Here is a 26,170-nt window from a genome sequence, read left to right as displayed (position 1 = left end):
GGAGGCGCGGCTTCGCTTGAATGTAAACAGAGTGACGCCAGCGTTTTGCAGTGGTGGAGAAGAACGTAAACGTCATATTCATAATGGCGGAGGCTGGGTGAGGAGGAGAATGCGTCTGTGAAGCGGCGCTGTATACAACTACATTGCCCGCGAAAGACATACCCTGTGCGCGAAAGATGGCCCTGAACGCCGAAGCGGAGAGAAAAAGGGACAGAGAATGTCTCAAGACTGGCGAACTCGGCTTAGATAGCGTCGATGGCAAGAAAAATCCGTTGCCAGCCGCCACCTCCTCGGCCACATCCAACCAAAATGGCGATCAGACTGGATGTGAAGACGGTGTAATGCCCGAACAAGAAGCCCCTGATCGGCGGAAGACCGGGCATTCTGACGGCAGGAGCTCCAATAGTTCGCCCTTACCAGGCCAGAGACCGTCTGAAGAGTTGCCACGAAGAAATTTTCAGATTCCGAGGAAGATCAAGGAACGGAAAGGTTGTGCCCTTTCACTACTATTTCCAACATACAGAGGCTGTCCTGTGATTCATAATTCTGCTGCTGCTGCATGTAGCAAACCTGCGTGTCGTCTGAGGTTAGATTATTATTGACATGGATTAATTTAATCCATCTGCAGAGGTTAGTTTATTGACGTCTCCAGTGCTTATCTTCCATACCGTTATCAGCATTGCAGGTAAGTTTCTGTAGGCGCCAGAAGGGAAACACGTGAAGAGATGCTGTTCATCAAGTCTCCATATTTGTTGGTTCTACTTGGAGGCTCGTGAGGACAGTGGCATGAGTGTTGATGGTGCTCTGATCAGCAGAAGACTCATTTAAAAGCATTTTTTTGGGGAGGGGAAGTGACCATAGTGGAGTCCATTGGGATGCAAGCCACACCCAATTTTGAGAATTTAAGCAGGCTACCATGACCCTTTGATGAATCTCCAGAGATGACTAGTCAGTCCCCATCCCACATCCTCACAGTTATGGCACCCTTATGAAAGACTTCATGTCCCGACCCACGGTTGAAGTTCTTGTGTGTAGTCGTGGGCCCATAAGACGGAGGGCTGTAGAGTTCTTCCCCTTGCTAACCCCAGTCTCATTGGGTAAGCCGTGTAGTGAAAATCCAGAAGTAGCTGAACCCAAAGGAATTCGTACTTGAGTTCATACTCAACAAACCGTTTGTTGTCCTGGCCCCCGTTTGGACTTCAGCCATTTGCTTGCCTGTCCCACTTGCAATGCTGGGCACAGCAGTTGGGCCTATGGCCTGTGGTTTCCTTAAGGCCTATCTTGGTGTCCCTCTTGGGTGGTCAACGGAAGGGGCGGCCCATTGGATGCCAATGGGGCCCAAGACACCAACAGGCTGCATGTTTTGCTTCTTGTACTTGTAAAGATGCATCTAAATGATTGCACAGCTCGCATGCACAGACCTGCTTACCATTCAAGCAAGAGGCCCAGTATGTGATATCTATGCTTCCCTGGTCAATGGCATGACTTGACTGCTGTGCATAGACAGGCAAACAGGTTTCAAAGTACAGTTCATAGTCATGCATCCTAGCTTCTCTGGATGTTATTGTCCTTGTTTGGGAACAGAGTGATGGATGACACTGGTTGGTTGGTTGGTCACTGTGCGTCATGATTAGCGCTTTGTGCAGGTTGGGGTCGTAGTCATTTGGTTACGTTAGGGGGAAGAACGATATGTATTTAGTTGGCGTTAGGTGTTAGTTCTACTGCAGGCTATCGCATCCATCACATGGTAGAGCAGTTCCAACCGCTTTCTGTAGCCAGGGTGACCTCCTGGAATGATGACCCTCTACAGCATAAGTCTAAAAGGACTACTAGGAAGTCCTTTTCATATACAGGTTGCTATGACTGTTGGAAGTTGTACTAATATGTTTCCATGCTGTGCCCCCCCCCCCCCCGCCCCCCACACACACACACACAATATTTGTTTACACCAGAGTTTGGGTGAATTCCGTTTTCCATTCCTGTGGCGTAATTCAGTCGTAAAGAGTGTAATTACAGTCTTGACAGTTATTAAGGTGGAATCCTCCCTGACTCTGGCTGCCACTGCCACTCACAATGCCTCCAAGATCAGATATGATATTTGGCCAGTATCTTTTTTTTTTTTATCAATCTCCCAATGCAGAAAAAAATGAAACGCATCTGAATTTGCTGCCTCTTGACAGCAAGTTGATGAACCCTGTGTGTCTCTAAGCATTACACACACACACACACAAACACACACACACTACTAATCACGTATACCCCCTCCATATCCCCATATGTGATGGTCCCAACTGCAGACTCCTCCCTATATGAACATGTGGGGCATATTCAGTGGCAGATAGGTATGTAATGTGTAGAGCCAACACAGGTCCCTGCTCTGTATATCAGATAACCTTGTCTGTGCAATACCATACGTTTCTACAGAAACATCCGTTAACACTGCCCCAGTGAGTAAGCCTGTGGCATGTGAAACAGGCCCACCACTCAAGTACAGTACAGCCAGATTCCCTGAAGTGGCTAATATGACACTGAAGTATGAAACACATTTGCCAAGTGTGAGCATGCCCCCTCTGCACATGGTTTTCTATCATATAGTTCCCCCAGATCCCCAGAAAAAAAGGGAAACGGAAATGCATACAATAAACAGTGTCTCTAAACCCCTTTCTCCTACGTTCTAAATCATATTTCGATGCTGATGTTATGTAACTAATGCAGTGAACTAATGCAGTGAACTCTTCTCGTCCTCTCCGCAGGACTTTACCAGTTTCTGCCCCCTGATTCCCGGGAGTTTGAGGAGCTTGTGAAGATCCTGTCCTCCTTCTACCTGGACGCGTCGTCGCGGGGGACCTTCTCCTACTGCAAAGCCAGGCTCATCCACAACGAGCTGCTGGAGAAGGAGGTAGCTGAGCACGTCCTTTACCTGTTTACCTTTACCTGTGCTAATGTCAACAGCGGCCGCGCGTCTTGTTTATTCCCCTGTCCCGTATGTATGTCACTGCAAACATGAGGAAATAACTACATGCCCCAAGCACACGTTTGTAGTTGAAGGTGTGCCCCTCAGGGAATGGACTTTCACTTAAGCAGATTTAGAAGCTGTGTTTCTCAGAGATTGGATTTTGTTTGACTTTCCTGACGTCATTCCTCTCAGACCCAGACCAGTGTCTCCTTTTGACAGGTTTTCTTCTTGGAGCTGTTTTTGAGTGACTCGATGTATCTTTTCATCTGCCCTTTGCCCCCGTCTGTCTGACAGTTCATCGAGAAGAGGAGGGAGCTGAAACAAGACGGCCGCACTGAACCAGAGCTAGTGGAGTCGTACTGCTTCCTGTTCCCAGACAAAGCCAAGGTCAGTCTGCCTCTCCCGGGACATGGATGACAGGGACCGGAGATATACCAGCCATAGCAGAGACCACAGGTAGATGTTTCGTTTTATTCACAAGCTTGTACTCCTCTGTTTCCAGCTCCCGTGGATTTGTGAGAAGGGTCTGTCAGTGGGACACTCTAGGATCACTGCGTTAGGAAATCCAGCAATGGGTGAGTGTTTGTGTGTGTATGTACTGTGTATGTACTGTGTGTGTGTACGTACTGTGTGTGTGTACGTACTGTGTGTGTGTGCTGTGAGTATTTGTGGGATTAGGAATGTGTTTGAAATGGATCTGTTGTTTTGTTTGTCCAGTTATATTATGATTAATTGAGTATGACTCTAAGTGAGTTTGATGCCATAAGCCATTACTTAGTGAGGGCGCCTTTATCCTCTGGTGGACAGATTAGCACATCTTCCTGATACGGTTACATCTGAGGACACCTAATACACAGCTTAGCAACAGCTGAGTATGGCCAGAATATTTATGACAATGACGCTTGCTAAAAAACAGGGTGAAAATGCAGTGTCAACATACACACGGTGGGTGGGAAATTAGTCCATAGACGCCGTGAACACTTGTCATATTTGTTTACGCTGTGTTGGTCGTGTTTTTCTGAGACGTGTGTACGCTTTTGTCATTTCAGGTGTTTATCTGTCCAAATACGCCGACTTGCTGCAAATCAACCCGTTTGAAGTGGGCGCCTCTGGGGATATCGTCGTATTTAAAGTCATGAGGGTAATTTTTGGAATGGGATTCGAGGCCTATTGCACTGTTTACAAAAATAACAGGACACACTGTAACTAGATAGGCTTTATATATATATATATAGGCACGTATCCGCTACATATTTATAGCCACATATCTGATGGGAACGTGGACAGGGTCATTTAAATAGAGGGATATCTAAGTAGTGAGTGTGTTTTGCCTCACAGGGCCGCCTGAAGAGCATCCATGAAAACATGCCCAAGAGTGTAATGGACCCCACGCCCAAGTTCGACTGTCATGTGTCCAAAAACGCCCCCAGGGTCACCTCCCTGCTGTCGTACAGGGCGTTTGAGCAGACACAGGTAAACAAACAACAACAAAAAAAAAGCAGGGTGCCACTTAGTGAATAATTAGTTCATGGATCTTTTTAATAGTTTTTTTTTTTTGTTCACACTATGGCTCTCTATCTGCGTCTCTTTCAGCAATACTTCTATGAGTTTGTGTTTGACGAGATCAAGCCTCGGCCCAGACACGTGTGTCCCTACGCAGTGATGTCCTTCCAGTACAAAGGCAAGGAGTCTGGAGCTGCAGCTGCCCCTATGACTGCACACAGGTACCGGCCCACACCACCGACCCGGGCAAAGAGCTGTGCACGTGGATCCATCATCGGTCTCTTAATTGTCTTAATGTGGTTCTTCTGTCATGAATAGGTTCAACAGCAGTAGCATCTGTGAATCAACAAACAAAGGTAAACAAAGGCTCATTCCTCCGCCAATCGTATATATGTATTATACTACAATCTGGACTTGTAAAGGGTTTGTTTAGCATGCTGACCTTTGACCCCCTGCTCCTGGTGTGGGTCAGTGAGGAGCAGCTACACGGTGTGGAGCGGGCCGCTGATGAACAAGGGCCAGGAGGTTTGCCAGGTCTGCCTGCGGTCCTCTACGCGGCCCTACCTCCCCTTCAAGCTGTGAGTACCCCGTCAGCCATTCAGCAAAACATCCAGGTCACTCATTACCTAGCTCTAAAACAGATCAACTTTGTTGAATTACAGTTAATCATGAAGTGTGGGTCTTACCCTGTTCTACATTTCTCTGACCTTGGTGTACGACTTAGGAAACAATGTTGTGGAATTCTAAGTTAAAATACTTTGAAATAAAATGCCAAAGACTAGAGCTGATGGTTTCTTCAGAGACTTTTATTGTAAGTAACAAAAGCCGAGGTGGTTCGCGAAACATCCTGTTTGTCCCTCAGCACACCAATATCATTCACCCGGTTCCTATACCTCGTCGCGGCTTGGTTTCCCCTCCCATTTCTGGGACAGCGTTTGTTTGATGTTTGTTTGATGTTTTCCGGTGCAGTCCTGAGAGGTTAGACGTGAGCCAAGGCATGCAGCTGGACCAGGTGAAGAGGAGGATCCCTTCAGTGCTGTTCTCGTGGGACACCTACAGCAACACACGCGAAGGTCAGACCCCCACCGCCCTCACTCAGTCCTCCTCTGCGTAAACACCCTGCTCGGACTGAACTACACTAACAACAATAAGTCACTGTCTGCACATCCGACTGGAAACACTGTATGGCCCGTCACCAAGCTCCTTTAAACCAGTTGGTAGTGGTGTGGGTGTTTTGTCAGGTTTTTCTCTCTCAATGTGGAGTCTTAACTTTACTTTGTGTTTGTGTGCGTGTGTTTTCAGTGCTGAAGTGTGGGATGTATTGCAGCCTGTTTGAGGTGGTGGATGGGAAGGGCAGGACCTACAGCAGCAGCCTCACAGGGCTCCTACACAAGCTGGAGAGGGAGAGGATGGTGAGTGGGAGGAGGGAAGCTGCATCCCCTCCAGACGGGTTCTCATTGGTCCCTTCTGGTTTTCGTTAGGTAGAGCAGCGCAAATCAGTCAATTCCTCTATTGGAGAGCATCTCCTATTATTATTATTATTATTATTATTATCGTTATTATTATTGTTATTATACAAACCCTCAGACTTCAAGACCGGCAGTTAGTTCCCCATACTTTTCAATTGAGGTTGAGATAAATCCAGTCAATGAAATCCTTGAATGAAAGCCAAATACACGAATTGCTCTTGTTTGTTGTTTTGAAGATGTAATGGGTCTGTTGTCTCTCTCGCTCCCACGGTGCAGGTGATGGTGAAGCCCTTGATGGACAAAGGCTTCCTCTTCCTGCTGTCGTCTTCTCAGATGGTCAATCCCAATGGTACGTTCTTTCATTTTCATTCTCTCTCTCCCCCTCTCTCTCTCTCTCCCCCTCCTGTCACGTTTGTGTGGGTTAAGTTCAGAGGAAGTCAGCGGTTTGTGTCTTGTGTGTTCCAGAGAGACGGGGGCGGGTGGAGAAAAGCCTTCAGGCTCTGTTCGTCTTTCAGGAGTCGAGGGGAGTAGTCAAGTTCAGTAAGTAATTCCTCTCAAGTGTGCCTTCTCCCTCAGAGAACGTCTTAATCTTCCCCAGGAAACCTCCTCTATGGGGGGGTGGGGGCTCTTATGACCACAGACTCCATTGACCGTGTGTCTGCCATACTCCCACAGTGTCCAGACAGTCAGAACCAGAGCCTCTGTCTGCTGAGCCCCAGCCTCCCTTACTGGCTGCCCTGGACCCCTTCATCCCGGCCCTCCACTACGCCCTCCTCAAGCTGCGCTTGAACCCAGGCAAGGATCTGAGCTCCGGGGTGGAGCGGCAGACTCAGGACTACCTTATCCGCAGGGACAGCGGCCAGGCCCGGCCCTTCTTCATGACAGAGTACAAACAGAACCTGGACGAGAGGGGCAACCTGCACCCGGCCCCTCGTCCCAAACCCAACATGGAGGGCCTGCTTCGCTCCTACCTCCACAGCCCCGCCACCTACATCTTCTCTCTGGCCAAAGCCAAGGACATGATGGAGAGGATACAGCAGCCCCCCCCAGTGGCAGCCCCCCCCACAGCCCCTGCTGCAGCCGACTACAGCCCTGTGTCTGACTGGGGGGGCTCGGGGGGGTCTGATAAACCCGAGAGACCAGACAGGGTGGCACCCCCGGAGAGCAGCAGCAGCAGCAGGCGGAGGGCAGGGGTGTCCCACTCTAACGGGGCCCAGCTTCCGCCCCAGGCCCACCCTCCGTCCCAGCGCTCCCGGCTGGCTCAGAGTGAGTACGATAAGGACAAGATGAAGCAGCTTCTGAAGCTGATCCAGCTGCATAAGAAGGCCCTGGTGAAGGAGCCCGGGAAGGAGAGGGGCGATGGGGGGGAGGACGGGGCCTGGGACCCCCACAGCCTGAAGAGGAAACTGGAGGAGGACACGGGGGGCGTGTATAAATACCTACGAGGGGAAAGCAACGGAGAACCTAGTAGAGGTGAGGAAGCTGTTATGATTCTGCAATGATGGGTGGATGAGGGTGAGGGGGTGTGAGAGAGAAAGGGGGTGTGTGCAAGAGGGGGTGTGTGTCTGTGTGCGTGCGAAGGGGTGTGTGTGTGAGGGGGTGTGTGTGTGTGTGTGTGTGAAGGGGTGTCTCAGAGGGTGTGTGTCTGTGTGTGTCTGTGAGGGTGAACGAGTCTTGAAGGTTGAGTGTGTGCGAGGGATGGAGAAAACCCAGAGGGATTTTTAGACTGGAATATTCTTCCAGCTCACATCCAAGAAATCACTATCATTTTACATTTGTGTGTGTGTCTGAAATAGCGGTTCTACTACTCTCTGGCCAGCGCAGTTCCCTGCAGATGTTTCACGCTCAGATATTGATAAAACTCAAGATTCTTAGAAGATAAAAGTTTGCCTTTTACCAAATAAAGAGTCCAAAAACCAATTACAATTGTTTAATCTGAAGAGGCATCAGCTGAATACACAAAGAATGAGAGTCGCCGCTTTCCTAAGTACTCCCATGTAAACACCATCCCACCCCAAGTGATAAGGCCAGGTACATTATAATGAAAGATACAATATAATGAGCAAAATTCAGTCTTTTTATCTGCCAGTGTCCATCAATATATATAATATATAATAATATATGCCATTTAGCTGACGCTTTTATTTTTTAAGCGTCTTACATTACAGTGAGTGCATACATTTCAGTATATATGGTCCCAGCAGGAATCAAACCCACGACTTAAGCGTTGTTAGCGCCATGCTCTACCAACTGAGCCACAGAGGACCACGGTCCATCAGTGAAGCTGTGCTCCCCAATGTTACCTTGTGTTCCGCAGAGCCTTGAGAAAACTTAACACACCACTTGAAACTAGGCCTATGGCCGCTCAATACATGTTACACGGTTTCTATGCAACCTGTCAGTATGAAGGTGCTATGTCTGTGTGTTTGTGTTCCCTCCCAGTAGGGCAGGGGGAGGACGCGGAGGAGGGCCAGAGCTACAGCCTGGCGGCTGTCGTGGAGAGCATGGGCATCTACGACACCGACCTGAGGGACAGAGGAGGCGCCGCCCAAAGCACCTCGGGCAACGAAACCCAGCGCCTGCTCAAGCTCCTGCTCTCCACCCTCAACAACGCCATGGGAGCGGTCACCGACCAGCCCGACCACGGCGAGCCCTCGGCGGGCGCGGGGAGCGTGGAGAAGCCCCTGGGCGGAGCTCCGTACGGAGGGAGGGTGGAGGCCGCCCTCCCAGACGCGGGGCAGAGGAAACGGGAAGACCAGACTAGACAGGACTACCTGGAGGTGTGTGTGTGTGTGTGTGTGCGTGCGCATCAAGCGCCAAGTTCAAAGTTTGTTGTATATGTATAAGAAAAATAACTCAGTCATTTGAATGGAATAAATTCTCCGGCCTTTAACCGTACCGTGGCGGCGGTGGCGTGTGTTTTCAGGAGCAGACGGCGTGCAGCCTGGGCAGTCCGGTCAGTCCCTGCTCTACGGGTGAACAGCCCCGCAGCTCAGACAACCCGCCCTGGGCGCCCCCCTCCCTGACAGGTACGGTACCACACGCAGCAGGGCCGGGCCTGCAGGAATACTGTAGGCCCTGTTCTCGTTGCTGCTGCCGCCGCGTAGATTTGAATAGCACTGTTGTGAAGAGGTGTGTGGGCAGAAGAGTGCTGTCAAAGGCACTGAGCTGTGCAAAGGTCAACACTGGGATTCACAGACATTAGTGAAATGAGTCACTATCAATAGAACAGAGGGTGTGTTGTACTGTCCGGTTTTTATCCAGGGGAGAGGCGTTCTCTAACAGCTTGTCTCATTTTTGCTGGAAAAACATGATATGGGTTAACATATAGATGATGGTGGGGGGGGGGGCTTAGTGGTGTAGCACACTAATGCACACACCACGTAATCGCAAGGTTCCTGGTTCGATTCCGACCCTCGACACGTCTTTCATGTCATCCCTCCTCTCTCTCACCCATCCTTCCTGTCAATCTCTACTGTCTCTGTCTCAATAAAGCCAGAAATGCCCTAAAAACATATTTCAAAAAACAAAAAAAACATAGATGATGTTAAGTTATTTGTTATTATAATTTCCTTGTTATCATCACTCACTAAACTCATTCACTGTGTTTCTTTTTTGTCTGCAGACAAATCCCACGCCTTCCCTGAACCTGTGTCAGACGGCCACCTGGACCAGAGGGGGGCCGTGGAAGGGAAGAGGGGTCCACGGGCACCTTCAGAGGGGGAGAAGGGACCGAGGCCCTGCAGCAGCCTGGACACCATCCTCACCCAGGAGCTCAACAACCTCTCGGCTGGCATCCAGGGCGTCATGCAGAGCCTGCAAATCTACTACAGCTCCCAGCTGCCCCAGCGGACGCCCCCCCCGCCCCTCTCCTGGCAACCCAACAGCTCCTTCTCAGACTTTGTGGCCCCCTACGTCACGTCTGTCCCCGTCCAGGGTCACGTCAACACACTGTGTGAGAAGATGGGCCGGTTGATACGAGTGCCCAAAGCCCCCCCCCACAGAGACACCGCCCCCCCTCCCCCTCTCCCTCCCCTCGGTGCTCCAGCCCCGGCACATGCTACTGCTAACCCTGCCCCTCTCACCCCCTCTGTCCCTCCGCCTCCTCCTCACCTCACCCCTACGCATCCTAGTTCGTCAGTTCTTTCCCCAACACCTTCCCTCACCGTGAACCCCTCACTGCCCCAGCCCCAGGCTCTCACCCCTGCCCCGGTCCAGTCACCTGTCCCTGCCCTCATCACGTCCCCCACCCCTACCCCTAAACCCACCCAGAAAACCAAAGCACACCCCCCTCAGCCTAAGAGCGCCTCCTCCTCTTCCTCCTCCACCTCCTCCTCCTCCCACAGCCGGGCAAGACTGGGCACGGTCAAAGAATCACACCAGAAACTCTCCACCAGGAGAAAGCCAGAGTCTGGCTCCACGGAGGCGGACAAGGACATGTACTCTCCCTCACAGGTCACCACGGACTCTCCAGACGTGAACCCTTCCCAGACCCCAGGCCTTGTGCCTGGATCTGCCCCTGCTCCTGCCACCCCAGCCCCCACTGCTGCCCCCACTGCTGCTCCCACTGCTGCTCCCACTGCCGCCCCCACTGCCGCCCCAGTCTCAGTCACAGGCCTTCTGGGCAACAGCCTGATTGGCCAGCTCAAGCCAGAGATGTTCAGCAGTCTGGTGGAGATCTTTAAGGACGTCCAGAAGAACACGGTCAAGTTCTACATCCACTCTGCAGACGAGGAGGAGGAGAGTGACATCTGTGTGGAAATCAAGGTACTTTTTAGCCTCTCGAGACGGCAGCTTGTTTTCTGCTTGATTAGCACCTTTCATGATTGTGGCTCAGTCCCAGTGCAGTACATTTCACTGGAAATCACCCCAGCCACTCGCTGCCAACATGCAGCCCCCCCAATACGGGTGATGCACAGAAGCCATTTTGCAGCAGAATTTCCCAGTATTTACACAAAGAGGAGGAGAAACCATCACTTAATTAAGCTAACGTTCTGGTCACCAAGACCATTGCCTTGAGCTTTCTTGTCCCTGCATCTGAGTGCGTCCTGAGATGGTCTGTGTTGTGAAAGGCATGCAGTAATAATGTTGGCCGTTTCCTAATGATGTCTTTCCCTTCACGAGTTCTATCATTTGTTGATCTACCAACTTTCTCTCGAGGAAGACAATATGAGTCATACACTTCATTCTACTTCCACTGTTTCATTGTCATGGGACAACTCTCCATGGCTGTCTGAAATAATAAAGTGGGAGAACAATATACTCCCGATAAATAAAAATATGAGAGAGTGGCAGAGGCTGTCCTCTCCTCTTCAAGTTTATGACTTGCCAGTCTGCACTTCGTCAATTCCTTCTTGTGATGTGCATCCCTTAAATCTCCTGTCTCTCCATCACAGGAATACTTGATGAGTCTGGGCAACACAGAGTGCAACCCCCAGACGTTCCTGGAGAATAACAGCCGTCTGGATAAGCTACTCATCATCATTCAGAACGAGGACATCGCCGCTCACGTGCACAAGGTAGTGTCAAACTGCCAGCCATGACTCATCCACAATCCCTCAGACACAATGCCTCAGCCCCCAGAAATGAGCTGAATAATGGAATGATCACAAATGACTCTCATGATTGTCTCCCCTTGTCTCCTCTTTTTAGATGATATTCTTTCAACTGAAGTACATATTTTCGGACCGCTGCTTCTAGCCATCAAAACAGAAACGTTACCAAAATAATAAAACACATCACTCTTTTATGGACAAAAGTACATTGAATAATAAAGCTCTGTTGTATCCTCTCCCCCCACTCAGATCCCAGCCCTGGTGTCGTTGAAGAAGCACTGTACGGTGAGCTTTGCAGGAGTGGACAGTCTGGACGACGTGAAAAACCACACCTACAATGAGCTGTTCGTGACCGGAGGGTTCATCGTCTCTGATGAGTTGGTCCTGAACCCAGACTTCATCACACACGGTGAGGCTGCTCTCTCTCTGGTCCTCAGACCAGCTCTGGTGTGCCGGGTTTGGGGGCGAATTTGTTTTCAATCCCATTAAATAACGGAATTCCAATCCCCGCCCCACCCTGCTAGTATGGTTGATAGGATGCTACTTACTGCTTGGTCTGTCGGTGATGATTGAACTCATACAATGTTGTTTCTTGTCTTGCACAGATCGGCTACAGGCATTTCTGCGGTTCCTAGAAGAGCAGAGTTCTCCTGAGAACCCCTGGCAGTGGAAGGTGCACTGCAAGTCCCAGAAGAAGCTGAAGGAGTTGGGCAGGTGAGTACCTTGACATGTCCCGAGTAGTCGTGCGGTCGCTATATACAAAGATCATAACATCATAATTTCTACCAAAACAGAATAGTTCAGACCAGGGCAAACAATTAACACCCGCCACCTGCCAAAAATTGGTAGATTTTGGAATTGGCGGACTAATCTGTACGTCTTACCTGCACTTGTCTCACACACACTTCTTGGTTACAACAACGTCTTTGGTTACAACCTAAAATAAAGTATAACTGCACAATTCAACTACATGCGACAGCATGAGATAGCAACATGGAAGGGAAAATATTTAGCTGTGTTTTGACAGGGGTAGGCACAAACTTAAAACCCACTGGTTCGTTTGGTGCAGGGAGTAATTTTCAATGTGTCAGAAGTCATGCTAATCTGTTTTTTGTGACCTTTACCTTAATATTCGTTTGAAAAAAAAGTGGGTAAAATTTTTTTTCAGTGGCTGGTGAATTCTCATCCACCAGACGCCTTGGCTGGTAGACCAAAACCGACATGTTATGCCCTGCAAGGGAGTCATGGTGGGGGTGGGGAGGAGCCTGAGGTGGAATGGGAAGGGGGGGTCAGTTCAACAGTCTAACGGCCTGAGGTTCTACAATCTAACAGCCTGAGGTTCTACAATCTAACAGCCTGAGGTTCTACAGTCTAACGGCCTGAGGTTCAACAGTCTAACAGCCTGAGGTTCAACAGTCTAACAGCCTGAGGTTCAACAGTCTAACAGCCTGAGGTTCTACAGTCTAACGGCCTGAGGTTCTACAGTCTAACGGCCTGAGGTTCTACAGTCTAACGGCCTGAGGTTCTACAGTCTAACGGCCTGAGGTTCTACAGTCTAATGGCCTGAGGTTCTACAGTCTAATGGCCTGAGGTTCTACAGTCTAACGGCCTGAGGTTCAACAGTCTAACGGCCTGAGGTTCTACAGTCTAAAGGCCTGAGGTTCCACAGTCTAACGGCCTGAGGTTCCACAGTCTAACGGCCTGAGGTTCCACAGTCTAACGGCCTGAGGTTCCACAGTCTAACGGCCTGAGGTTCCACAGTCTAATGGCCTGAGGTTCCACAGTCTAACGGCCTGAGGTTCCACAGTCTAACGGCCTGAGGTTCCACAGTCTAACGGCCTGAGGTTCCACAGTCTAACGGCCTGAGGTTCCACAGTCTAACGGCCTGAGGTTCCACAGTCTAACGGCCTGAGGTTCCACAGTCTAACGGCCTGAGGTTCCACAGTCTAACGGCCTGAGGTTCCACAGTCTAACGGCCTGAGGTTCCACAGTCTAACGGCCTGAGGTTCCACAGTCTAACGGCCTGAGGTTCCACAGTCTAACGGCCTGAGGTTCCACAGTCTAACGGCCTGAGGTTCCACAGTCTAACGGCCTGAGGTTCAACAGTCTAATGGCCTGAGGTAACAGCCTGAGGTTCAACAGTCTATCGGCCTGAGGTTCAACAGTCTATCGGCCTGAGGTTCAACAGTCTATCGGCCTGAGGTTCAACAGTCTATCGGCCTGAGGTTCAACAGTCTATCGGCCTGAGGTTCAACAGTCTATCGGCCTGAGGTTCAACAGTCTATCGGCCTGAGGTTCCACAGTCTTAACAGCCTGAGGTTCTACAGTCTAATGGCCTGAGGTTCCACAGTCTAACAGCCTGAAGCTATTCCGGAACCTGTTGGTCTGGGTCTGAATGCTTCGGTAGCCTAGTAGTCGTGCGGTCGCTATATACAAAAATCCTAACATCATAATTTCTACCAAAACATAGAATAGTTCGGTCACTGTATTTGGTCACGCAGCCCCGCCCGGGTCAAGGCCTCCACGCCTCCTTTCCCCTCCTGGATTTGGGGTGATGAGGAGGGCTCAGCGATGGCGTGGGTGTCGGAGTCGTCGTCGTCATCGGAGTCTAGCGACATGTCTTCTGCTTCCACACGCTCTTCATTCACTACTGAGACAGAGAGGTAAAGGAGGGGGGAGGAGAGAAAGTGACATGTCAGTTCTCCTCTCATAGGTTGAACAGTGATGCCATGGGTCTGCTGAACCTGCTGACAGCCTATCAGAAGAAGCACCTGGTGGAGTTCCTACCTTACCATGAGTGTGACACCCAATCACGTCACGCCCCCGATCTGGACTGCCTGGTCAAGCTCCAGGCTCACCATACCCAACAACGCCACATCATCTTCCTCACAGGTATCATCATCATCATCATCCGTACCATGGATTGCCAACTATCCACGCTCTCTTGAAAGAGTTATGATGCATGAATAACATGACAAAAGTTTACTACCAGAAGCTATACTTTTATTTTGAAGTGCTGCCATTGCAGTTATATGCTGAGTGTGCTGAACGGCCCTCTGCTGTTGTGTTTGCCCCTGCAGAGAGGCGATTCGAGATGTTCCTACAGTACTCCAGGAACGGAATCGTGATTGCCAGCATTGAAGACATCATGACCAGCTTCCACAGCCTGATTGGCTCCAGCGATCAAAACGAGCTGCCCACACCGCCCTCTACTGGTGGGTGTGTTGAATAACTTGGGAATAAAATTGCACTTTGCTCGCAAAGCCCCGTTTGTCGTAAGCACTAGCCTATCAGCTGTAGTGTATTGTAATAGACTTATTTAGCGATGAGCTGTATAACAGACCCAGAGAAGCCTTTGAGACCAAGAGCTTTATTCAGTGCTTTTTCACTTCATCAACTCATCCATCCATACCTTTTTTTTTTTTTTATTCACTCTCTTCCCCCCCTCCTTTACCTCTCTGTCTCAGTAGTGAATGAAGAGTGTGTGGAGGCGGAGGACATGTCGCTAGACTCCGACTCCGACGACACCCACGCCATCGCCGAGCCCCCCTCTTCCCAAATCCAGGAGGGGAAAGGAGTCGTGGAGGACCTGACCCGGCCCCAGCCGCCCTTACCCGAGTCAGAGGAGTTTCGCCCCCCCCTTCCGGACCAGCACGCCCTCCCCGGCGGACAGACCCCATCCTCTCTGTCCTACTCCAGCAGCACCCCCAGCGCGTCTGACTTTGCTGCTCTGAAGTCGGCCATCTCGCAGTTCAAAGCTTCCAACCAGGTGGGCCGCGGCCAATCAGATGTGGGCAGCACTTCACCGGGTGGCTTCGCACTGAACCCTCACCAGAGCTTCCTGTCAGCGCAGTGGGCTTCCTATTCTGGTTCATCTGGCTACGGGGCCTCCCCGGCCTACCCCGCCTCGCCCTGCAGTAGCACCCAGGAGCAGGACTACAGACACGCAGCCTCAGCGACCACCACAGCCCCAGGCTCCACCGTCACCACAGGGCCTCTGACCAGCCAGGCACTCCTCAGTTTTGAAGTCAAACCACCCCCTCCTCCACCCTACCTCATGTTGATGGGAGGGTCTCAGTCGTTCGGCTCGGCCCAGTCCCTGTCTGGCTCTGATACTGGAGGCTCGTTTTCTACAGTCAGTACAGGCACGCTGCCCAGCACAGCCATGGAGGCCTCTCCCAACCCCCTCTCCACTGCACTGTCCTACCCGGACCCCCCTGCGGCCTCCTTAGGCCAGGGGTTCGCCCAGAGCCACGTGGCCCAGCACAGCTACACAACTGGGGCCACCGGTAGTGCCAGTGGCACCCCCACTCATCAGGGAGACCGGACAGTCAGCGGACACGGGGAGGCCTTATGGGGGGGAGTGGGGAACAGCAGCCAGGGAGGTGCTACTCCTGGCTCAGTCTCCCACAGTGGGCTTACCCAGGGAGGGGAGAGGGAGAGGACAGCAACCCCTGGCAACAGCACCCCCGGAAGTCAACGGGGCAGAACTCCAGTTAACTGTGTAGACAGCCATGGAGCCAGCGTGGCCCTTCCCACAGCGCCCACCAGGGGGGGCTCAGGAGCCAGACCTATGCTGTCTGGCGGTAACAGGGGTGGGGGGACCAGTGTCCACCCACACAGTGGGGGTGGCTACGGTTGTATAGGAGGTATGCCAGGACAGATGGGTGGGGGTATGGGTCCCGGGTCGGCGGGAGGCTACAGGGGGAGAGGAATCCCTCCCGGAGGCCCCTGGCCCAGGCCGGGGCGTGGACATGAGCGGCCGGATGGGCCCGGAGGTGCCCCCTACTCCTGGGGTTATCCATTAGGGAGGGGTGGTGGGCATAATTTTTATTCAGATTACACGTATTCAAACAACTACTCCCCCTGAACAGACAATCATGATCATTAAAGGAGGAGAAAAGGACGCTGTACATATTTACTCGTCATGAATGCTTTGATTAAAAACAAGAGAGAACAGTTCTGGTTTGATTTAAAAAAAAAAAACTAAAAAAACATGAGAGAACAAGTCTGGTTTTCTACATTGAAATTGATACAGGCAGCGCCGCGTGTCCTACTGTCATGTATACTGTACGTGCGGTCTTTTCATGTGAGCAGAACATGTTCAAACCACTATATTTATATTTGCCAAGAAATGTCAAGGCCTTCCAGCTTAGGTTTGTTTTATTTTCTGTTTCTTCCAGTTTTGAAACGGTTTGTGGACAAAGGGGGTGGGAAAGGCAGACAATATTTTTTTAGAGAAAAAAAAAAAAGTGAAAGGCACTTCGCTTTTGCTGTTGGTTTTCTTTTTTACATCCTTGGTTGTTAAAAAAACAAAAAAGAAAGGTCTATTAAAAATAAACATGTTTCAAAATCTGTGTTGTTGTGATGAGTCAATGAACATGATTGCTCAGAGCTGGTCTGAGGACAAGCAATCAAAAGCTTTAATATTTAATTCATGCACGCATCTGCAGATTCGTAATTATAGTTAATCGTTTTGAAAGCTAAGGTCATGGAGACAGAATAGGCCTCTGAACTCTGAAAACAAAATGGATTGGAGATTTTAAAATGTCTACCTGCTCTGTATGACAAAGTATAATCTGTTCTTGAGGTAATGGTTTCCTCACCCATTACAATAAACCACACTTAGTTCCTTGACCTTGAGAGATAAGTAAGGTAAGAGCCTTGCAGGATGATCTCTGCTAACAGTGAGAGAGCGATGAGTTCTCAGACTGAGCGTAATATCATCAGACCAGAGGGACCAGAGGATTAGAGCAGCACAGCTGATGTAGTAAGTGATGGTGGATCATACCACCAGAGGGCGCCCTCTCCTGTACATATTTCACCTGGAGGCTGTATATAAACCTACCAACACAGGATTGGTGTGATTAGATTTTCCCCCCAAGCAAGTTCCATGAAGCGCGGACCTGCTGCGGCTGCTGGAGTGTCTGTTTATATGTTCACCAGATAAGATGTTGATGCAGGAGGATCCATCTGAAATTGTACAAAATGGTAGCTCGTGTTTGGGGTTTGTGAACGGGGGAAGTTTCAAATAAGGTCATAGCAGTCATCGTCAAGGTTACACTTCCATACACCGTGCATCATTAACAACACAGGCTACACTACACATACCCCTGGCTTGGCTGTTCTTTGAATTCCAAAGTCACAGGCCCTAGATTTGAGCTCAGTAACCTCCAAAGTAGATGAAGTGTTTTTGCATGACGGCCTAGTAAAGCCTACAGGGAGTGCTCTGACTTGTCAGTTGCATCAAATTTGCATATAGCCGTCGCAGATTTATGAATAGGCCCTTCTTTAGAGCCCTGTGTATTCATGGCCTGGCTGCTTGTCTCAGTAAACATAACTTACAGCCTATTTTAAGGCCATTACAATTCCTCTATATCAAAATAATGAAGCTGTATTTCACCTAGGTTCTTCGATGCATCTTTGTGACATCAGGTAACCTTTAACTTGCCACACTCCAACTGAGATTATGGTCTTAGTGCTGTAGCACTGAGTGTGTAGTGTTGCGCATATTGGATTGAATGCATTCAAACTAAGCACATAATCTGTCATTAGACCAAATGGTCATCTCCAGATGTTGTCCCCGCAGTAACAACAGCCATTGTTTGGAACATGTGATCAATGCCACAGATCAGATCAGCTGGAGCAGGACTTGAAACAGCACACCTTCGGTAGGGGCAAGTACAATACATCCATACGGATTCACACCAAGGCAGGCGGGTGGAGGTTCTCTGTGGCTCGGTTGGTAGAGCATGGCGCCAACAACGCTTAAGTTGTGGATTTGATTCCTGCTGGGACCATATATACTGAAATGTATGCACTCACTGCAATGTAAGTCGCTTTGGATAAAAGCGTCAGCTAAATGGCATATATTATATAATATATTATTATATTATATGAGAAATCGAAGGACGGCCTCATTGTAGCGCATGGAATGGAATGAGGAGTGGAATGGAACATACGTGTTTGATACCATTCCCTATTCCGTTACATGCATTACAATGAGCCCGTCCTCCGGTTTCTACCTCTACCAGCCTCCGCCGATTCACACCCATTGGCAGAGGTTATATCATGCTCTCGTACAGTGAGGCAACAGCAGATCTGATAATGCTTTGAGCACATGACGCCTGCGCCCACATCAGGGACAGTGAGTGTGCAAAGTCTCCTACATTTTGTGCTCCACTCATTTGTACTCAGCTCATGAGGGATGAGTTGCTCATGAGGGATGAGTTGCTCATGATATCCAGCATGATTTTACATTCAAGTTTGGCTTATGGCGTGTCTGAATGTGCTCTGTCAGGACTGGAACCCTCCTTTTGGCCCAGAGAGGCAGACACCCAGATGCTTTATAGAGTCATTAAGAGAGGGAGCCGGTATGGTCTTCCATGGTGATGTCCAATCGCTGCAACGAAACTTGCATCCTGGATGATGCAGAAAATATGAGACTACAACACATGGACATGGAGCCTAACACAACACTACTCCACTCCATAGGTCACACATACGGTCCTCTGTGGCTGGTAGAGCATGGTGTTAACAACCCTAAGGTTGTGGGTTTGATTCCCTGAGGACCGTATAAACTGAAAAATATATGCACTCACTGCAATGTATGTCACTTTGGATAAAAGAGTCAGCTAAATGGTGTGTATATATATATATTACACACAGTCTGTATAACTAGGTAAGATATGTCAATTGTCAAAATGAGTAGTTTCCCTTCTGATATTCAGGCTTATCACAGTCGTCCCAAAAAATGGGACAGTAGCCAAGACCGCTTTGTATTGCGAAATGAATTGTTTAGTTGTGATTCTGATAATAACTCATGTCATGTCCCCGGTAAAGTGATGTCCTATTAAGGATTGGGATTAGGGCTAGTGGTAGCTGTAGGACTGTGGAATATGTGACATGGGGACATCACCACTGAGCCGTGGTGGGTGTCACAATGCCTACAGTAAGATTAGAGAGCTACAGGAACGGCTGCTGCAGCTGGGTGCTTCCACTCTTCGCTGATGGCTGTTTTGACAGTTCAATAATACATTCATTGGCAAGAGAGGGCAACCCTTCAGCTGTGGATGCAATTCCACTTCTGCTATTCAGAGTAAAACTCTTCATGCACGGTAATTGGATTCCTGAAACAAAATCATTTTGAGTCCTTTGGATCCCGCCCAAAACCCTGGAAAACAAATAGCCCAGATATAGAAAAAGACTACATGCATTAATTGAAGCGTAATGGGGTGTTTTACTTCGGCGGAGGGCATCTTTTCAGCCATCGAGTGGCCGTTAAAATCCCATACATCCATGTAATTTGTTGTAGGAACGTCTTCATTCAGTCTGGATTGTGTCTAAACCCAAGAGTCTTTAAACCCAGTTATACCAAACCAAGCTACATTATTGTCTGCAGTTGAACTTCTGATCTCTGGCTGCCCAGGCTTATGTGGGCTAGGGGGATACATTGTGCGTGATCTAACAAAGCAGGGTGAGAGAATGAGTCAAAGAACAACCATTTAGAGGTTTAACAGTTACGCAGTAGAGAGGGAGTTGAGGGTTTCTCAGCACTTTTCCCATAAGTAGTGCAGTCAGCAGTTCTTTTGGCACTGTAGGTTTTAGGATGGTTGATTAGGTGGAATTAGGCTACAGTATGTTTGGGAGCCTCATTTTAGTCTTCAAATAAGATGCAGTTCAAATGCAGGACAGGTGACGTCACTATATTACACTGTATCTGAGATATACAGTGCATTCGGAAAGTATTCAGACCCCTTCACTTTTTCCACATTTTGTTATGTTACAGCCTTATTCTAAAATGGATTCAGTTCATTTTTTCCCCTCATCAATCTACACACAATACCCCATACTGACAAAGCGAAAAGCTCCTAAAGAAACAATAGTCTCTGGTCTGATGAAACCAAGATTGAACTCTTTGGCCTTGAATTTCACCTGGCCAATGCCATCCCTACGGTGAAGCATGGTGGTGGCAGCATCATGCTGTGGGGATGTTTTTCAGCGGCAGGGACTGGGAGACTAGTCAGGATCGAGAGAAAGATGAATGGGCAAAGTACAGAGAGATCCTTGATGAAAACCTGCTCCAGAGCACTCAGGACCTCAGACTGGGGCGAAGGTTCACCTTCCAACAGGACAACGACCCTAAGCGCACAGCCAAGACAACGCAGGAGTGGCTTCGGGACAAGTCTCTGAATGTCCTTGAGTGGCCCAGCCAGAGCCCGGAGTTGAACCCAACCAAACATCTCTGGAGAGACCTGAAAATAGCTGTACACCGACGCTCCCCATCCAACCTGACAGCTTGAGAGGATCTGCAGAGAAGAATGGGAGAAACTCCCCAAATACAGATGTGCCAAGCTTGTAGCGTCATACCCAAGAAGACGTCTGTAATCGCTGCCAAAGGTGCTTCAACAAAGTACTGAGTAAAGGGTCTGAATACTTATGTAAATGTGATATGTCAGTTTTTAGTAAATAAGCATTTCTAAAAACCTGTTTTAGCTTTGTCATTATGGGGTGTTGTGTGTAGATTGATGAGGGGAAAAAAATAATTTAATCCATTTTAGAATAAGGCTGTAACATAACAAAATGGGGAAAAAGTGAAGGGGTCTGAATACTTTCCGAACGCACTGTACCTGTAAGCATGAGGTTGTGTTCTGAGTCAACTGCACCGTACCCAAGGTAGCCATAGTAACCTAAGGGCTGTTCAGACTGTCTCTCAAAGCAGGCTTTAAGACACATCTTTATCAGCTGGCATACCCTTCCAAGACCTTGATTGCTGCTTTTATGATGTGGTTATATATATTAGTTTTGCCTTTGTTTTGTTTTGTTTTGAACAATTGTTCTATTTTATATTTTATTTCATGCACTTCTTGTATAATTATTCTTGTGTAATGAAAAGCACTTTATACTTATAAAAAGTATACTCATAAATACTTTTCCAGAGACCACAAACAGTATACTTGATCATATTCTGATGTACTATTTTTTGTTCCTTTTGAGCATACATATACAGTACCAGTCAAAAGTTTGGACACACCTTCTCATTCAATGGTTTTTCTTTATTTTTTATTATTTTCTACATTGTAGATTAATATTGAAGACATCAAAACTATGAAGGAACACATATGGAATTATGTAGTAAACAAAAAAGTGTTAAACAAACCAGAATATGTTTTATATTTTAGATTCTTCAAAGTAGCCACCTTTTGCTTTGATGACAGCTTTGCACTCTTGGCAAGGTGTGTCCAAACCTTTGACTGGCACTGTATATAAAATTATATATGCCATTTAGCTGAGTGCATACATTTTCCAGTATATATGTTCCCAGCAGGAATCAAACTCACAACCTTGCCATGCTCTACCAACTGAGCCACAGAGGGCCACTCCATAAGCATTCCATAAAAAGACACAGAACCACCATTTGCTGAATTGGTCACATTGTGTCCTTGCTGTTGTTTGAATCACTCCACTCATCATAGTAGACAACGTGAATGCCAACCCAGCTGTGTGTTCTCCGTCAGGGTGGGGGGGGGGCTTGGGGTGGAAGATTAGAGGGATTTAGAAAAAGGAAAAATTGACAAAGCACCTCGATTTATCCTCTCGCTAATCTCATAAAACCTGACCTCATCCCAAATCATCTCCCAGGCACTGGCCCGGTCCCTGAAAAAAAAACAACTGGTCACGAAAAACAGGATGAAACGGCAAGTGCCTCAATAGCACCAGATTATGTCATTCTAGAATGAGATGCATGTCATCGGTGTTGTGATGCTGGTGCCGGTCCAGGGCAATGTTTTCAGAAATCTCGGGGCGCTCAGTGGCGTAGCACACTAAGACGCATACCATGTCATCGCAAGGTCCCTGGTTTGATTCCGGCCATCGACATATCCTGCATGTCATCCCTCCTCTCTCTCTCTCTCTCTCTCTCTCACCCATCCTTCCTGTCAATCTCTACTATCTCTATCCCAATAAAGCAGAAATGCCCTAAAAATATATATATCCAAAAAAAAAAAATGCTGGGTTCTGACAGAAATGCTAACCTCACGTCCTTACTGAGTTCTGCTTTTGTTGTGTGAAATGTTGTTGGTGATGATGATGATGATGAAGATGATTATGAGTCACGATTTGCTCTTCATTTTCAGAATCGGACTGCACCACAACAACATTATTCTCCTCACACATGAAAGCAGTGATTAAGGATTATATATTAAGCCAAGGCTTTTCCTCTAAATGACTTACTCTTCTTTGAGAAAAGCATGGCTACCGACGTCATCTCCCTGACATTATAGGAAGGATTAAATTAATCCTATGCAATCTCAATCCCGTCCTTTGCCCCAGCCCAAAGTTTGCATCAAGTCAAGATTAAAACACAATCTAAAGATGTTAGTGGACTTCTTTGGAGAGGCTTAGTCCCAAAGGGATTTGTTTATTTACCTTGGAATCACTCGTTGGGACTCACAAGGTTCTCAATATCCCTTTATCTCTATCCACCCGTTTGCTCTCCCTGGTCTCTGCCATTAACCTAATGCTCTCGCCCCTGTGGCTTTATCTGTCTCTATCATAGTCGTACATGCATGTCTGCTGTAACCTTACCCCTTACATCCGTCATTTCTGATGTTTGCTGTGTATAATTCTGCCGTTTGAAGCTGTTGGATTTAAACAACAAACCAAAGCGAAAACAAAGCGTCCCATTTCGCTACCGATTTGTTGGAAGGGAGTGGCAGCATGCCATTTGGCCATTTGTCACTTCACATTTGTGTGGCGTTTGTTCCTAAATGTTCAAAGGGTTCTGCTTGGTTTGATCAAAGAGATCCAGCCTTTTGACAGGCATTCCAATGGGGTGCTTGTTTGTGTTTTGTTTACCTGCCCACTTTCATATGCCAGATAAGCAGGAGCATTGATTGGCTGAGAATCGTTATTCTTGCTGCTACTTACACTACACCCGTTTGCACTACTATTGTCACATTCTTATTACCGTATTGTATTGTGTGACTGATTGTTGATTGTTGTCGACTGTTGTTGAGCGGGGAGCAAGATCCCAAAGCATTTCACTTACGACTGTATGCGATGTACGTGACAAATACAGTTTGATTTGATTTGATTTGAGATTGCAATGCAACAAGTTCATATGAGGTCTGTGCATGTTATGGTGCTGTTGGAGTTGCAGTACTGGGTCATGGCTAAATATGAAAGTTCTTGGTCAGAATTTCAATCAATTTTAGAATCAATTTCTGTCAGTATGTTGATTCCTGCTGGGGTTATTCCCTTTTCTATTGGTTGGTAATCATGGATGCCTGCTTTTAGTCCCGACAATAACAAGCACACATGTTCATTTGAGTCTAAGGTTTATTATGAACTTGAGGGTCAGAAGGTTGGGTATACAGTGGTAGCTTAGATGGAGTAGTATTTAGGTGGCTCATATGTAAAAGATAACAACGTGTGTATGAAATTCCTCTACCACATCAACGATAAACCACTTCATCTCCCTAGATACAAAAAATTGAATTATCTTCGATAAATCTACTGAATCTAAAGTTCACACACATACATTTCTGGAAAATGTCTCTGCCCTGCTCAAACCTCTTTCGTGAAAAGGTCGATTTTCAGGCTGATTTCATGTCTCCCAGTAGGAATGTTCTGCAGTATGTGTCTGAGAAAAAGGGGAAGTTATTGACTGATATCTGAGAACAGATAAGGGCTCCATTGTGTGTTTTAAGAGTGAGGTCAGCCCAGACTGAATGTTACTCAGTGAGTTTGTTGAATTCAATCACTCCCAAATAGCACAGTAAAAATGATATTGCCAAAGAACACTGACCCTCCGAACAAGAAACAGGGGAGGAAAGAGAGTGAGTTGCTGTGTGGTCTTGTTCCTTTAGCCCTGAATCAATAATCACTGTTGATTTCTGACTGGGCAAAAGTCAGGAAAGGGAAAGGGTGATACTGTAGTACTGTTATTTTACAGCCCTTCTACAGTAGACTGCTGTAAGAGTTTTTCCTTTCCCCATTATGGCTCTATCTGTGGATAGTCAGGTTAGGTGAGTCCTGTGATGTCCCACTCCCACTGCACTGTTGGCTGCTCAGTAGCCAGGGAAGCCCTCAGCACCCCATTCTGTTCCTCCAGCACCGGCTCCATGAACACCACATGTTTGTTACTGTGGTCCCTGGGGCCCACTGACGGAGAGAAAATGGAGGTGGTGGGGTCGTAGGCGGGGATGGGGATGGCCGGGGCCAGAGGCTGCTTACAGCACCTGCAGCGACAGGGAGTCAGGTAGAGGTACATGAGGATGAGGACCAGGGTCACCACGCAGACCAGTAAAGTGGTGTAACCCGTGTTGAACGACTCAACCGTGGGGCGGACGACGGTCACGTTCACCTCCCGGTTCGCACTCATCATCTGCTTGTAGTCCGTCGCTGTGCACACGTACACCCCTGAGTCAGTCAGCTTGATTGCTGAAATCTCCAAGGTGCCGTTGGGGAAGAGGTTGATTAGCGAGTCATTAACGCTCGTTTGGGCGATGTCCTCCTGGCTGGGTGAGATCCACGTGAATGATAGGGCTTTTCCCTTGAGAGGGGTTTGGCAATCGATGAGCACTCTCTCCCCCTCGTCCACCACCAGGTTGTGGACGAGGACGGCTATGGGCAGCGACACGGCCTTTCCCGCGGTGCAGTTCTGGAAATACCGCGTGTGTTTGAGGAATCGGAGTGAGGCGCGGGATTCCCCGTAGATCAGGCAGGTGTGTTCGTCTATGAAGTCTTTCACTGAGTCGAAGCCCCTCAGCTCCCAGTGCCAGAACACGTTGTACATGGAGCACTCGCACACCAGAGAGTTGTTGTGGAGGAACAGGCCCTTCTGCACAGACGTCGGCAGAGCTGTCACTTCGTCCCACGGTAGCGTGGTCATCCGGTTGGAGGACAGGTCCAGCATGGTCAGAAACGGGTGACTCTTGTCTTGGATGGAGAAGAAAGGGAAGTCTGTCATCTGGTTGAGGCTGAAGTAGGCCTTCTTGAGGTTACCCAGACCGGCTAGCATACCGCTTTCCACACGAGTGATGCGGTTGTTGAACAGAAGCAGCTCCTCCAGCCTCCACAGGCCCTGGAGGTAGTGCTGCTCGACCACGCGTAGTCTGTTAGACGACAGGTCCAGGTACCTGAGGGTGGAGGCATTGTGGAAGACCCCGGGGCCCAGGGTGGTGAGCTGGTTGTGGTCCAGGCGGAGGGTGTCCAGCCTGGGCAGCCCAGAGAAGCTGCCTGGGCCCAGCCGGGCCAGCCGGTTGTGGCTGAGGTCCAGCGTGACGGTGGTGTGGGGTATGAGGTAGGGCAATTTGGTCAGGCCAGTTAAGCCACAGCTCAGGGAGTCAGCGGTACAGAGGCAGACGGAGCAGATCCCCTCAGTGGAGCGGAGAAAGAGACAGAGCAGCACCACAGAGGTGCCTGGGTATAAGACAGAGGTCATTCTGCTCCTCTCTGGTCTTCTTTGGGAAAGAGATTATATATCTCAGTGTGGCTCCCTGGTAAATGAAGATTAATGGAAAAATGTGTTATAATTGATTTATCAAAATCTCAGTTTTTCAACAGGTACTCATACAGTTGGCTAGGCGTGATATAGAGAATCCTATAGATCTCGTAGAGACTATGGAGGAAAAAACGGTCCACTTAGCTAGCCATAGAGTATATTCTCCCGCTCTTTAGGAAAG

At 48.6% G+C, this 26,170-nt stretch overlaps 2 protein-coding genes across 3 annotated transcripts; one reads left to right on the top strand and one right to left on the bottom strand.

The window, feature by feature from the left end:
• Positions 1 to 100: 100 nt before the first annotated feature.
• On the top strand, positions 101 to 16,840 carry tasorb (transcription activation suppressor b). 2 transcript variants are annotated; one of them, XM_083675180.1, is made up of 23 exons: positions 101 to 489; positions 2,754 to 2,899; positions 3,251 to 3,343; positions 3,459 to 3,531; positions 4,006 to 4,097; positions 4,295 to 4,429; positions 4,550 to 4,680; positions 4,778 to 4,815; positions 4,932 to 5,037; positions 5,429 to 5,532; positions 5,762 to 5,871; positions 6,205 to 6,277; positions 6,394 to 6,468; positions 6,604 to 7,401; positions 8,371 to 8,708; positions 8,855 to 8,957; positions 9,554 to 10,695; positions 11,325 to 11,447; positions 11,733 to 11,892; positions 12,089 to 12,197; positions 14,197 to 14,375; positions 14,564 to 14,698; positions 14,954 to 16,840. In XM_083675180.1, the coding sequence occupies exons 1-23, from the start codon at positions 177 to 179 to the stop codon at positions 16,351 to 16,353; spliced, it is 5,976 nt and encodes a 1,991-aa protein (XP_083531306.1). In that variant the 5' UTR covers positions 101 to 176; the 3' UTR covers positions 16,354 to 16,840. The 2 variants fall into 2 exon arrangements, with proteins under 2 accessions (XP_083531306.1, XP_083531305.1); XM_083675179.1 differs by having other exon boundaries at positions 14,951 to 16,840.
• Positions 16,841 to 24,507: 7,667 nt separating this feature from the next.
• LOC310808081 (amphoterin-induced protein 3) lies at positions 24,508 to 25,929 on the bottom strand (the record flags this gene model as incomplete). The annotated part of the gene is made up of 1 exon (XM_083674782.1): positions 24,508 to 25,929. One exon carries the CDS (start codon positions 25,927 to 25,929, stop codon positions 24,508 to 24,510), a length of 1,422 nt encoding a protein of 473 aa, XP_083530908.1.
• Positions 25,930 to 26,170: the final 241 nt, after the last annotated feature.

The sequence above is a fragment of the Argentina silus genome, assembly GCF_951799395.1.
Source record: "Argentina silus genome assembly, chromosome: 8".
NCBI classification, from domain to species: Eukaryota; Metazoa; Chordata; class Actinopteri; order Argentiniformes; family Argentinidae; genus Argentina; species Argentina silus.
Note: the sequence above shows the minus strand (reverse complement) of the source record. Positions and strands in the feature narration are given on the sequence as shown.